Raw genomic sequence first — 12,986 nt, 5'->3', positions numbered from 1 at the left:
ATGTAGTTTGTAGCTGAAGTGGAGCACTCTTTCTGTATTAGCAGATACATTCTTGTTATCAGTATACAAAGGGATCTTGTAGCACCTTTGAGACTAACTGCGGAGCAAAAAATTGTGTGAAAGAAGTTGCAGAATGAGCTTTCATAGACTTGGGCCCAAAACACACTGCAGATATAATTCAGTTTGAGACTACTTTAACTGTCCTGGCTCAATGCAAGGAAATTCTGGGAACTGTAGTTTATTGTGGCATCAAAGCGCTCTGACAGAGAAGGCTAAATGTCTCACAAAACTACACTTCCCAGAATCCCCTAGCATTAAGGCAGGGCAATTAAAGCAATTTCAAATTGGATAATTTCTCCAATGTGTTTTGGACCTTAGCCCACTTCCCCAGATACATGGAGTGAACTGGGCACCTGAGGAAGTAGACTAAGGCCTGTTCCAGATGGGCGCTATGAGGTGCTGTCATGACGTGTGAGGGGTAGTGCTTTCAGACATCCCTCGTCCCTTGCACATGATGAGGGCACCAAAATGGCGGCGCCCTGTACACATGGGCACCGCCATTTTGATGTGACGGACATCTAGTGTCTGCATGTCCTGGCGTCACTGTGACACTGCGAATGTGCCATTGGCGCACTGCAGCATCACAATCGTGCCGCAAGAACACCTGCTTTTTGCGGGTTCTTTTTGCTCCGTGGGGAAGCCCTGCGGTCTGGAGGTTGCGGCTTCCCTGTGGAGCAAACCAGGGTGTTGGGAGACCGTCCTTTTTGGACGGTCTGTCCTGCGCCAATGTCTACGAAAGCTTATGCTACAGTTTCTTTCTTGCTGTTAGGCTATATCCATACTGCAGCAATAACCCAGTTTTGTATGACTTTAACTGCCATGGCTCAATGCTATGGAATTCTGAGAATTGTAGTTTGTTGTGGCGCCAGAGCTCACTGACAAAGGCTAAATGTCTCACAAAACAACAGTTCCGAGAATCCTATAGTACTGAGCCATGACAGTTAAAGTGATGTCAGATGAGATTATTCCTGCAGTGTGAATGTAGCCTTAGTTTCAAAGGTGCTACAAAATCCATTTGCATACCGATATTCCAGACTAAAACAGCTATGTCACTGAATTCTTGGTATTAGATAATGGTTTTCTCTGCTGTTTGAGTTTCTAACATGGCCAACCTATTCCTTGCTTGGGTTCCTCATCCTGCAACCACTTGGCAGAATCCTACCAAGACCTCTGTCCTGGAGCCACTTATTGAAGCTTGTGCTGCAGCCATTTTTATGCCTATTTATGAGGTTTACAATATTACATTCCTTCAATTTTTTTTAAAGAATACATTTCTTCTCTGCTCAGTTAATATTGGAATAATGGACAGAAAGCACCAGCCAAATGCAAACTAGCAATCGCAGAATAAAGCAAAAAGGAGAGTAGGGGGTGAAACACACCCAGCCTTCCAGTCACAAAGCTGCTCTCTATCACACCTCCACCCCACGTCCTTTTTATTAAAAAAAAGAAAGGATGTGGTTACCACTGCAGTAAAGATGACTCCCAAAGATCTTCTGCTACAATTCCTGTTGATTTACATGCCAAGACATGTACGTGATTCAACTAAGACATCTACTTATCCATCCAGCCTCAGAGGGAGAGAAGCAGGCCCAACTCCATCAGGCCTAACCCAGAGTAAGGAGAGCCCTTCCTCCGTGCCATCTGATACCATCCAGCCTCAGAGGGAGAGAAGCAAGCCTAGCTCCATCAGGCGTAGCCTAGACTAAGAAGGAGAGCCCTCCCTCCATGCCATCTCAGAGGGAGAGAAGAACTGCTGGAAGTGATCCCTTTCTCCACTGCCATTCCCTTCCCCTTTTGTGTCTTATCTTTTTTAGACTGTAAACCTGAAGGCAGGGAACTCATCTAATTAACCATTTGTAAGCCACTCTGAGAGCCTTTGTGGCTTAAGAGTGGGTATAAATACTCTGAATGAATGAATGAATGAATGAATACTTATACTTCCACACACAGCCCATCTTTGAATGCACTGATTTGTAGGCACACAATTATTTGTTAATATTCTCCTCAAAAGACATGACAAGTGATTTTAGCAATTATCTTCCTGTGGCACGAAAGTCTTTGAAAACTGCAGTTTCTGAAGTCTTATCAAAGAAAGATAGCCCCATACACCTTCAATCTGTTTACTTCTTCCAGTTATTTTAGACTATGCTATTGGTGTGATTATTTTGACTGTTATTTTATTTTTATTATCTGTAATTTTTATTATCTGTAATGGTGGGAGGGTTAGGGGTTGATATATGTTTTATTATGCTTTTGTACTCTTTTGTATTTTTATTTTATGTTGTAATCCTGTAATCAATCCACAGGGAGAGGTGGGAAATATAAATTGTTATTATTATTATTATTATTAATCATAATTCAGCACATATTCTGTGCAAAATCCTCAAATGGTTACAGTTGGCCCTCTGTATCCATAGATTCTGCATCCACAGATTCAACCATCCATGTCTTGAATTTTTTAAAAAAAAAATTCTAAAAAGCAAGCCTTGATTTTGTCATTTTATATTTTGTTATTGTTAGCTGCCCTTGAACCAACTTTGACTCATGCCAATCCTATGAATGAGAGATCTCCAAGACCCCCTATAGCAACTGATATTTATTGACTGCCTCCCATCCAAGTATTACCCTGAGCTGATCTTGCTTAGATTCCAAGATGAGACGGGATCTGGAGCTGTTAGGATATTTAGGCCAGGTACGGTTTAGTGACGTGATTCCAAAAGTATGCCCCCCCCTGTGGGTGGTGGAAAGATCTGGGGGCGGGAGTGAGAAGAAAAGGGGTGGCAGGGGGGCTTTCAATCAAAGTTTTGGTGCACAAGAAAGATATGGTAAACAGCAACCTTTATAAGGGTGCCATGAAACTTTTTTTCAGGGTCACTTAAAACCACTGCACAGCATCGCTGATTGCTTTGTGCAGTGGTGTTTCTCGCTCTTCACTTCCTCAGATGAACTTACTCCGTTAGCCATGTTTTTTATTAGTAGTGGTAGTTGGAAAATTAGTAGTAACGGCAGTGATTTCCAATCACTCCACTGGCTGCCTATTAGTTTCTGGGCGCAGTACAAGGTATTGGTAATGACCTTTAAAGCCCTTCATGGCTTGGGCCCAACCTATATATGGGAACGCCTTCTTCTTCTGTATAACCCACCCCATGCACTCAGGTCCTCTGGGAAGAATCTCCTGCAGCCTATGAAGATCAGGTTGGCTGCGTTTACCCAGAGGACCTTTTCTTCATTTGCTCTCAGATTATGGAACGGCCTGCCGGAGGAGATCCATCATACTACCAGCCTGGACAGCTTTATAAAGGCTGTCACGATGGATCTCTTCTGGCAGGCCTTTCCTGAATAATGAAACCCGGCCACCCATTGAATGTATCATCACACTGTAGACCTTGTAACCCCACCATCCCGTCTTGGATTATTTTAGGATTATTTTAACATAAAATGCTATTTTTTTTAATTTTTATTTTTTTATTTATCAATATTCTTAATATATACAATACACATCGTGTTTCTATATATAAATATATTCCTACATTCTATTACATTATAATAATAATAGTAATAATAATAAAGTTTATTTGTATTTTCCCGCTTCTCCCAGTGGATCGAAGCAGGATTACAACCAGAAAAATATCCATACAATGACAATTATATCTAAAATACATATCATAAAAACATCAGACTATATAAAAATTTCATTATAACAACAACAAAACATCAGTCAGCTTATAATGTTATGAACCGGAAATGAGGTTTTCTACAGTTCTTCATAGAAGGTCTGGTGGAAGAGATCCATCTTTCGTGCCTTCTTAAAGGCATCTAGGGTTGAGATGAGGCCGATCTCTTCTGGCAAATTGTTCCATAATCTGGGGGCCACAGCTGTGTATGCTCTTTTGGAAATAGTTGTTAATCTGACCTTTGGGTAATCTAATAGGTTCTTCCCTGTTGTCCTGAGGGTGCGGGGCGGATTGTGTAACTTTTAACAAGTTATTTTATATTTCACCTCAGTGCCACCCTTCCCCAGAGCCATTTTCATCCTTATATTCCATCCAGAATTTCAGTTCATCGCGTGGAGGTAATCTTCCATCTTATTTTCATTTCTTTTCCATAGTTCTTTTTTTACTTTCAATTTACATGTCAATTTATCATTAATCGCTAATTTCCATACCTCTTTATATCAATCCATCACTTCTACATTTATTTTCGTTTTCCAACACCCTTGCTATAATTAACCTTGCTGCTGTAAGCAAATTTGTTACCAAATCTTTTTCTTCTTTTTTTCCATTTTTCTGAGTTATATGATGATAACAAAACTATACTCGGGCTTCTATTTTTATATTCAAAACATTTTCTATTTCTAATATCACCTTTTCCCCAAATTTTGTACATATTTACATTGCCACCACATATGCATTTATGACCCTATTTCTTGACAGCCTCTCCAACAATTTTGAGTTATTCTTATAAATATTATGTAGTCTCACTGGAGTCAAATATTATTTCCAAATCAATTTATAATAATTTTCTTTAATGTCTTTGTTCCCAAATTCTATCCCATAACATAGATTGCTACTTAATAAATGTTTTGGGGGAAGGGAATAAGTGGGTTTACTGTTATATTGTTTGGATTTTATTGTAAGATGACTCAATTCTGATGGAGAGATGGGGTATAAATAAAGTTTTAATATTTTTATTTTATTATTTATAATTATTTGAAAATAAAATAAATAAAAGCATTAGCAAAATATTTTCTTTTATTACTGTCATTCTCCACATCGAGGATAAATTTTATTTTCTCCATTTTTTAAAGTCCCTTTTAATTTCTTTCCAAACATTTTCATAGTTATTTTGAAACAAAAAAAAATGTTATTTGTATTTAAAACTCTCAGATATTTAATACTCCCCGCCCTTTCCACTTTAATGTTGCAGAGGGCAAAACTCACTGGGTGTCTACAAGAGTAATCTCCTTATTTCTTGTTCTATCTTGAGATTTTGTCCCTCTTTTTCACTGGTCCACAAATTGAAAAGAGACTCAGAAAACATGGGGCTGAGAGAGTCCATATACGGATGTTTCATCATTTAGGTTCTTCATTCTTCTTTTTCCATTTTTCAGTGCATTGCATCTTTGCAGCAGATCGAACGGTGACTCTGGGAGCATATTGATGTGCTGGGTTTGAATTCATCATCCAAATAAGCACAGTTTCCACCATCCCCTCCCATGACCTCTATCCTGAAACAGAAGAAGAAGTTAAGCAAAGGTTTTGTTTTCTATCAAAGAATTAAATGGCCATCTTCATTGACATCTTGGCTCAATTACATTGGCTTGTTACATACCTCTAGGTTTTATCATTGACTTATCTACAGATCATATCAAAATCCATAATTTTGGCCCCCAAACCTGCCCTCAACTTATACATGACGTTAACGTATAGTTGAGTATATACAGTAAATAAATTGTTCCCACAAGGTCCAGTTTATATGGAGATATTTCTTATCAAGTAGTGGTTTCATTTGGCACACTTGTCACTAATCATTTACAATGCAGCACCCTCAACAGAAGGAAATGTACCCATTATGGAGCACTGGGAAGGGAGTGGAAATGGGGGCCTGTGTCCACACCACTTATCCTATTCCATAACAGCTACTGTGCAAGCTGAAGAAAACAACAACCTTTTCAAAGTTGCTGGGATAAAGCAATGAGCCTGCATACTCTGATCTATTTAAATCTCTGACATTGCAGTTCCTGGCCAACTAATTTGTTCAGGAAACACCACAACACACATGGCTTCTGTGAACTCCTGCTTTCCCAGGACACAATTGCAAGAGGAACTGTATTTGGAATTCTTTTGGAAACTTATGCTAGTACTACCTGCCACTTTCACTGTTTGTTTGCTTAGTTGTTTATAGCATTTATATACTAACTTTTAGTCATAAAGATTCCAGGGTGGCTTAGATATTGACAATTTGACAGTTTCTCAGGCTTATAATCTAAATAATACAGGGTGCACAAGGAGAAAGGGATGAGAAGGAAAGAGAGGAAAAATTAAGCTCTGCAGCAGCAAGTACTAATTTATGGATTTGTGTAAGGCAGTCCTTATGCAAACATAAGGTACATACCAGTCTTAGACATTTCTAGAATGATCCCTGGACACAACTCGGGTGCATATGCACTGTAGAAATAATGCAGTTTGATACCACTTTAACTGCCATGTCTCATTCCTACAGTATCCTGGTATTTGTAGTTTTTGTGAGGTACCAGCACTCTTTGAGAGAGAAGGCTGAAGACCTTGTGAAAATACAGAGCCCAGGACCCCAGAGGATGGATCTAAAGCACTTAAAGTTGTGTCAAGCTGCATTATTTCTACAGTTTAGATGCACCACTCTTCATACAAGTTTGGCGATCTTGCTTCTTTCAAATGTCCTGTGGAGTTACACCAGTGGAGTGTTACACTATGCCAGCTTTCAGTGGGATCTTTTTTGTACCACACATGGATTAAAATTTGATGAAACTGACAGTATGAGATAAAGATGTTTCAGGGATGTGTTCTGGCAACAGGTTGTTCTTTCTTCATTAATCATGAGTTTTGGCAATACTCACGTGCAATTTTCCCCATCTGTCCATTTCCAGGGCTGACCTGGGTCTCTCCGGAGGCCAATCCAATAAATATCTTTCCCTCTGAGGAGCATCAAAAAATCCTGTAAAAAACACAAGAGTGTTAGAACTCTTCAGCTGCTACATTCAATGCCATTAATGCCTCAAGCATAATAATATTTATTTATACCCCACTCTTCAGCCAAAACTCAAGCATGCCCATGTCACAGATGCATATAAATAAATTCAAAACATTCAAACAATTGACTGAGCAGAACTACTACCTTCCTAGATTCTCTGCCAGTTTTTACCATCACAGCATATTTACAGAATATCTACTGTAAAAAGTGGTAAAATAAATAACATGTCCCATTTAAAGCACTAGATATATGCAACTGGTGTCCTGACAGGTTTTTTTTAATGGCTGCATCTAAAAAGGTTTAATGGAAACCCTTCAGCTTTTCATGCTGCTTAAATATCAAGTGTCATAAACAAAACCACAATATAACTTAGAAAAAGACTGTCAATAATGAGTAGGGTTGTGGCAACTCACCTTTTCCTCAGTTTCAATATTAACCAGGGAGGCTCCATGCGAGTTGCAGAATATTTGACTAGCGTTCCAGTCCCTTTCTTCCTTTGAAATGTGATAGCATTTCTCATGGTGTGCAATCCAGTCAGGTGGACAAGATGCTGGACAAGATGACTGCTGAAGCAAGGCTGCTAGAACAGAGAAGGGTTCCAAGTATTAGATATAGTGTTGTATCCATCAGCTCCAACATAAAGAAAGCTTGAGTAATCAGGCTGAAATAGAATCACACTATCTCTCCTGTTAATGTGCCAGAGAAGTCTGACTAGATAAGAATAGCCAGCTTCATCTGGCACTGTACAATCTGTTAATTATGAAAAGCTGATGCTTTCACATGTTTTGTTGTTATTCCATTTATATTCCACCTAGGGTTGCCATATCCCGCCGGGGGGCGGGACTTTCCCAGTTTGGGGCGGGTCTGCACGGTCCTGCCCCGGTTTGGCCCCGCCCCCGGGACACCCCCCACCCCACAACGGACGCCAAGCAGGGAAAGGAGCCTCGCCTCCGTTCCCTGCTTGGCCTCCTCCGCTGGTGAGGGAAGCGGCCTGACAGCAGGAAAGGGTCTCACCTCAGCGAGGCCCTTTTCCGCTGCCTTGTCGCCTCCTCCGCCGGCGAGGGAGGCAGCCTGGCTCTGCTCCCTGCTTCCCGGCCTCTATGGAGGCCCAAGCCTCCACAGAGGCCGGGAAAGGGAGTGGGGGCCGCCCGCGATTGCCGCGAGCGCGGGCGCCCTTCTCCCTGCTTCCCGGCCTCTATGGAGGCCCAAGCCTCCACAGAGGCCAGGAAGGGGAGTGGGGGCCGCCCGTGATCGCAGCGATCGCGGGCCCCCTGCTTCCCGGCCTCTATGGAGGCCCAAGCCTCCACAGAGGCCGGGAAGGGGAGTGGGGACCGCCTGCGATCGCCACGATCGCGGTGCCCTGCTCCCCCTTCCCAGGCTTCCCTGCTGCCTGGGAGACATCCTCTCCCAAGCTCCAGGGAGGCCTTGGAGCAGGCTCTGCGGCTGCGGAGCCCCTTCCCAGGCTTCCCTGCTGCCTGGGAGACATCGTCTCCCAAGCCCCAGGGAGGCCTTGGAAGACTCCGTGGTCGGAGCTCTGGCCACAGGGTCCTCCAAGGCCTCTGCGAGGCTGAGGAGGCCACTTGTCATCGCGGCGATTGCCGCGATGACAGGCGGCCCCCATGCTCCTTCCCGGCCTGGGAGCAGGCCGAGGCGGCCTCCCAAGCCGGGAAGGAGAAGGAGGACAAGGTTTAAAAATGTAGGACCTTTTTTTTAAAAAAGGTCCTACATTTTTAAACCTTGTCCTACATTTGTCCCGGTTTGGAGGTCCTCAGCTATGGCAACCCTAATTCCACCTTTTTACCAGTTTGGGTTTACAAGTGGCTTACAACAGATTTAAAAATTCACAAAATAGTGATTAATAGTAAAAAGTGATTAAACTATTCAAAAAATTAAAAGCAATTAAAACATAAACACAACAAACATAACAAAAAGTTCAGCACATTGTACAAGGCCCATTTCTCCTACATCTTCAGTCCACAAAGGCCTCTCAAAACAAAAATGTCTTCACCTGTTTATGGAAATATAGTAGAGAGAGTATGTTATTCTTACCTCTTAGGGTAGGGAATTCCAGGGCCTAGGGATAACCACATTAAACATGCACACACATGCACTTTGAATTCTTCAGTGGGGGACAGGTGAATAGCAAATCCACATGTTTACATTGCTGTATAATTCTTTTTCCTATGGAAGGTTTTCCTTGGGCTGCTCTTAGGTGTTTCCTATCTCATGTATAAGGAGCTACCAATTGAAATGACTTCATTCATTCATTCATGCTGTGATTGCAGGACAAATGCACTTTGCTCTACTATATGAAATTTAGTGGTAGTTTAGTTGAAGCCCTTTTCCAATTAATCATAAGCATCCTTCTTCAATAGATCCTTGTAATCACAGGAGCTAAAGCTTCAGAAGGACCACTTGGCAAGATGCAAAAGAAAGAGGTAGCTTAGACATACCAAATTTAAAAATGACCCCTGACTGACCCCATCGCTAGCCGCCATTAACCCAAAAGCGAGCAGACCATGTAGCCAGCTGCCTTGCTAGGCATGGTCACAGTAAAAAAAATGTAGATTTTTTTTTCAAAGCATGTAGTCTCATGTGGTTGGATAAATTCAGAAGATAAAAGATTGATCGAATTAGACGGAGAAAACCTATGGGGTTTTGTGGGTTTTTTCAGGCTATGTGGCCACATAGCCTGAAAAACCCACAAAAAATTATGGATGCCAGTCATGAAAACCTTCAACTTCAGAAAAGCTATGGTTTGGCTGGAATGTGTATTTAGTGTACGAAAAATAAAATAAAATAAATAAAGACTTCAACAATCACTGTGTCAGAAAGACACTGTATAGTGTCTAGATTAAGGGAAGTAATAGTGCCACATTATTCTGCTTTGGTCAGGCCCCACCTGGAATATTGTGTCCAGTTCTGTGTCCAATTTTAAAAGGATGTGGAGAAACTGGACGGTGTCCAAAGAAGGGCAACTAAAATGGTGAAGGGTCTGGAAACTATGTCCTATGAGGAACGACTTAGGGAGCTGGGGATGTTTAGTGGAAGAGAAGGTTAAGAGGTGATATGATAGCATTGTTTAAATATCTGAAGGGATGTCACATTGAAGAGGGAGCAAGCTTGTTTTCTGCTGCTCCATAGACTAGGACCTGGAACAATGATGCAAGCTACAGGAAAAGAGATTCCACCTCAACATTAGGAGGAATTTCCTGACAGTAAGGGCTGTTCAACAGTGGAACACATTCTTTCCTCGGAGTGTAGTGGAGTCTCCTTCTTTGGAGGTCTTTAAACAGAGGCTGGATGGCCATCTGTCAGGGATGCTTTGATTGAGAGTTCCTGCATGGCAGGGACTGAATGGCCCTTCTTGTGGTCTCTTCCAACTCAATGATTCTATGATTCTAAATTTATACTTTTAAAAAAATATTTTCAAACTGTGGATGCTTGGATCCATGTATAAAAATCTGTGTATAAAAAGGGCCAACTGTACTGTAGCCACAACATTTTCAGTTCAATCTGTTATCAAGTATGGTTTTATATAAATTTTGTGTGCCATGCGGTCTGAAGCCATGACCCCTGACCGACCCCATCGCTAGCCACCATTAACCCAAAAGTGAGCAGACCACGTAGCCAGCCGCCTTGCTAGGCATGGTCACAGTAAAAAAAATGTAGATTTAAACCTTTCAGCAACAGTTTGGGAGTTGCTAGACCAGATTCACAAGCTACCTGAGACAAGGAGGAAAATAGCTGTAGCTCCCTCCTTAATGAGCCAGTGATTAACTTAACGGCTCAGCCATCTAGATATTTGTCCCCTCCTGAATAAGTGGCAGACCTCCGCTTTGTGTATCCATTGTGTAACTTTAGACTTAGACAAAGATAAAGTCATCAAGCCTTTGTTCGCCAGGCTGCCATAGCCTGAGGTTATGCTTAGCAGTATATAAGGACCCCTCTTCCAGCCCTTCCTTGGGCTAGTTGAGCAGAAGTTCTGAGCTTAATTCTGGGCTTGTTGAGCTTTGAGTTCCAAACCTGAAACCTTGCTTGTAGAGCATCTCGCTCCAAGCTTGAGTTCCTAGAGCATCTTGCTCTACTGAAATCACTTGAGCAAAGCCAAGCTCACTGTCTTTTGGGCCTCTAGTTAGCTTTGCCCGCCGGAACCCTGCTCCTAGCCACCGCGGTTGCTGCTTTCCTTTCCCGTTCCCACGGCCGTGTCTCACCATCCCTCAATCCGTCGCCTTGGAGAAGACTTTGAAGGTAAATATCCCAACGGTGCCTCTATCCTTTCTCCTTTACTCCAGAACTCACCCCTCCCTTGCTTTAGCATTGAATGTGTGTGTGCGTGTGTGATCCCTTTTGTTGTGTGGCTTTAATAAATGTTTATATTTTAATTGCACCTCATTGGCATTCGAGTCTCTGTCTCTTGGGGGTGGACTAGACGACCTCTGGTATACACATAGGGACACAATCCCACTGCGTGCGTTGTTAGGACACGCCTCTCGTATAAATCCCCTAATTCGATCCTTCCTAACAAATCCCAGGGCTCCAAGGTCCACTCTGCTTTCCATCCTTTCATAGGTCAGCAAAATGAGTACCCAGCTTGTTGGGGCAATTAGCTTACAGACTGTTAACTACTTATGGAGTACTGAATGCAGTGAAAATGTACATGTTATTGCTATAATGGGTTAGAGAGGAAGTATAGAAGGTATATAGAAGAGATACTCGATTGGTGGATATTAGTAATGGAGGAATTTTGTAAGGAGAAGATATGGGGTACTGGTATGTAGTTGTGTAATTTTATGTCCGGGATTGCTGCCAGCAATCTCTGACTTATGCTGATACGTGTAGGCAAAACAAACCTTGTGGAGAAGCAGTCAAAGAGCAAGCCGAGGAAACAAGCCGGTGTCGGGGTTGCAGAAAGTCAAGCGTGCCGAAAGACGAGCCGAGGTCAGGAAGCCAGAAAGCAGCGTGGTCAAAACAGTCCGAGGTCACAATAGCCAAGAGATAACAAAGGTCCGGTCCGAGGTCAAGGTAGCAAGGAAGCAAGGTAACAAGATGTCTGGAGCTAGAGCGACAGCAATCACACCAAGGGCTCATGCAATAAACTCTAGCAACAAACTCAAGCCTCTCTTCCACTTAAATCAGGGAAGCTCTCCCTCGAGCCACCTGAGGCTGATTTGCTAACTGTCTTTCTGCAATCCTCCTGGATCTGCGCCTGCAAGCACTCTCGGCCCTTCTCTCTTGATAGGAAGGCACCTGCAGGCAAGCTTCGTCTCCAGACTCACCACTAGGCTGTGGTACCGAAGGAAGCCTCTCTGTGGCACTAGGACCTGGTTGAATCTCCTCCTCTGGGACTGGAGGATCACAGCTGGGACCTGGCAGGGCAGGAACAGCACCTGGCGTTGCCTCAATCAGCCCTTGCTCTGGAGGAGGCTCATCCTCCTCCTCATCCTCCGAGAGCTGATCTTGGCTGGCCATGACATCTTATATGTTTCTATGTTTGTAAATGTAAAGACTATAAATTTAAGAGTATATGTTTAATAAAGTAACTTAAAAATTTAAAAAGAGAAAGAATCACTTGGTATTGCAATGATACAATTGTCTATTATCTCCTGTGTTGTAAACTGCTCGGATTCCCAGTGATTGGGTGGTATATAAATAAAACCTATTATTATTATTATTATTATTATTATTATTATTATTATTACACAAAACTAGCTGAAGTCCAAATAGGAGGTTAGAACTTCTACCAAACGACAAAGAACTATAGAAGTACAATCACTAGATCAAACGCTAAGTTGCAAGGGTAACAATATTAAAATCTGGGCTGCTTACCCACTGTACTAACGATGAAAACAACATTAGTGATTAAAGATGCAGTCAGGACATATGAAAGCCACTTCTCTCTCCTTGCACCTGTAAAAATATTTAAAGAAGGAAAAAAAGAAACCAGACTCATCAGCACTCATCTTGATACAGTGGAAGGAATAGGGATATTTCAAGTTTTGATACAGTAAGTTTTGTATAAAGTAAAACCCCATTTGAAATTTGACAGGTTTTTGAATGTTTTAAATTGAGGCTTTTACTTCTTGCTTTAACTCTGTGGTTTTCAACCTTTGGGGGTCAAAAATACTCCTCTGAGAATGCAATGAAAGCTATGGACTCCTTTTCCGTTACAGATAAATGCTAACAATAAGGCCAGA

General features: G+C 42.1%; 1 protein-coding gene across 1 annotated transcript; it reads right to left on the bottom strand.

The window, feature by feature from the left end:
• Positions 1 to 5,166: 5,166 nt before the first annotated feature.
• On the bottom strand, positions 5,167 to 12,225 carry LOC149321085 (C-type lectin domain family 2 member B-like). Its single transcript, XM_089508012.1, has 4 exons — positions 11,643 to 12,225; positions 7,203 to 7,369; positions 6,656 to 6,753; positions 5,167 to 5,287 (listed from the first exon to the last, which is right to left on the bottom strand). The coding sequence occupies exons 1-4, from the start codon at positions 11,878 to 11,880 to the stop codon at positions 5,167 to 5,169; spliced, it is 624 nt and encodes a 207-aa protein (XP_089364138.1). The 5' UTR covers positions 11,881 to 12,225.
• Between the last annotated feature and the right edge of the window lie 761 nt (positions 12,226 to 12,986).

Source organism: Sceloporus occidentalis, unplaced genomic scaffold, assembly GCF_023333645.1.
Source record: "Sceloporus occidentalis isolate IW3139 unplaced genomic scaffold, rSceOcc1.0.p SCAF_1, whole genome shotgun sequence".
Taxonomy (NCBI): Eukaryota; Metazoa; Chordata; class Lepidosauria; order Squamata; family Phrynosomatidae; genus Sceloporus; species Sceloporus occidentalis.
The sequence above is the reverse complement of the archived record's forward strand: the minus strand, read 5'-3'. Positions and strand labels throughout refer to the sequence as shown.

Excerpts from the sequence above, each read along its gene's own strand:
- LOC149321085 (XM_089508012.1), bottom strand. The coding sequence starts at position 11,880 with ATGAGCCCTTGGTGTGATTGCTGTCGCTCTAGCTCCAGACATCTTGTT. Across the intron at positions 6,754-7,202 it reads ATATTGAAACTGAGGAAAAG|GATTTTTTGATGCTCCTCAG; the intron begins GTGAGTTGCCAC and ends TGTTTTTTACAG. Across the intron at positions 5,288-6,655 it reads ACAGATGGGGAAAATTGCAC|GATAGAGGTCATGGGAGGGG; the intron begins GTGAGTATTGCC and ends CTTCTGTTTCAG.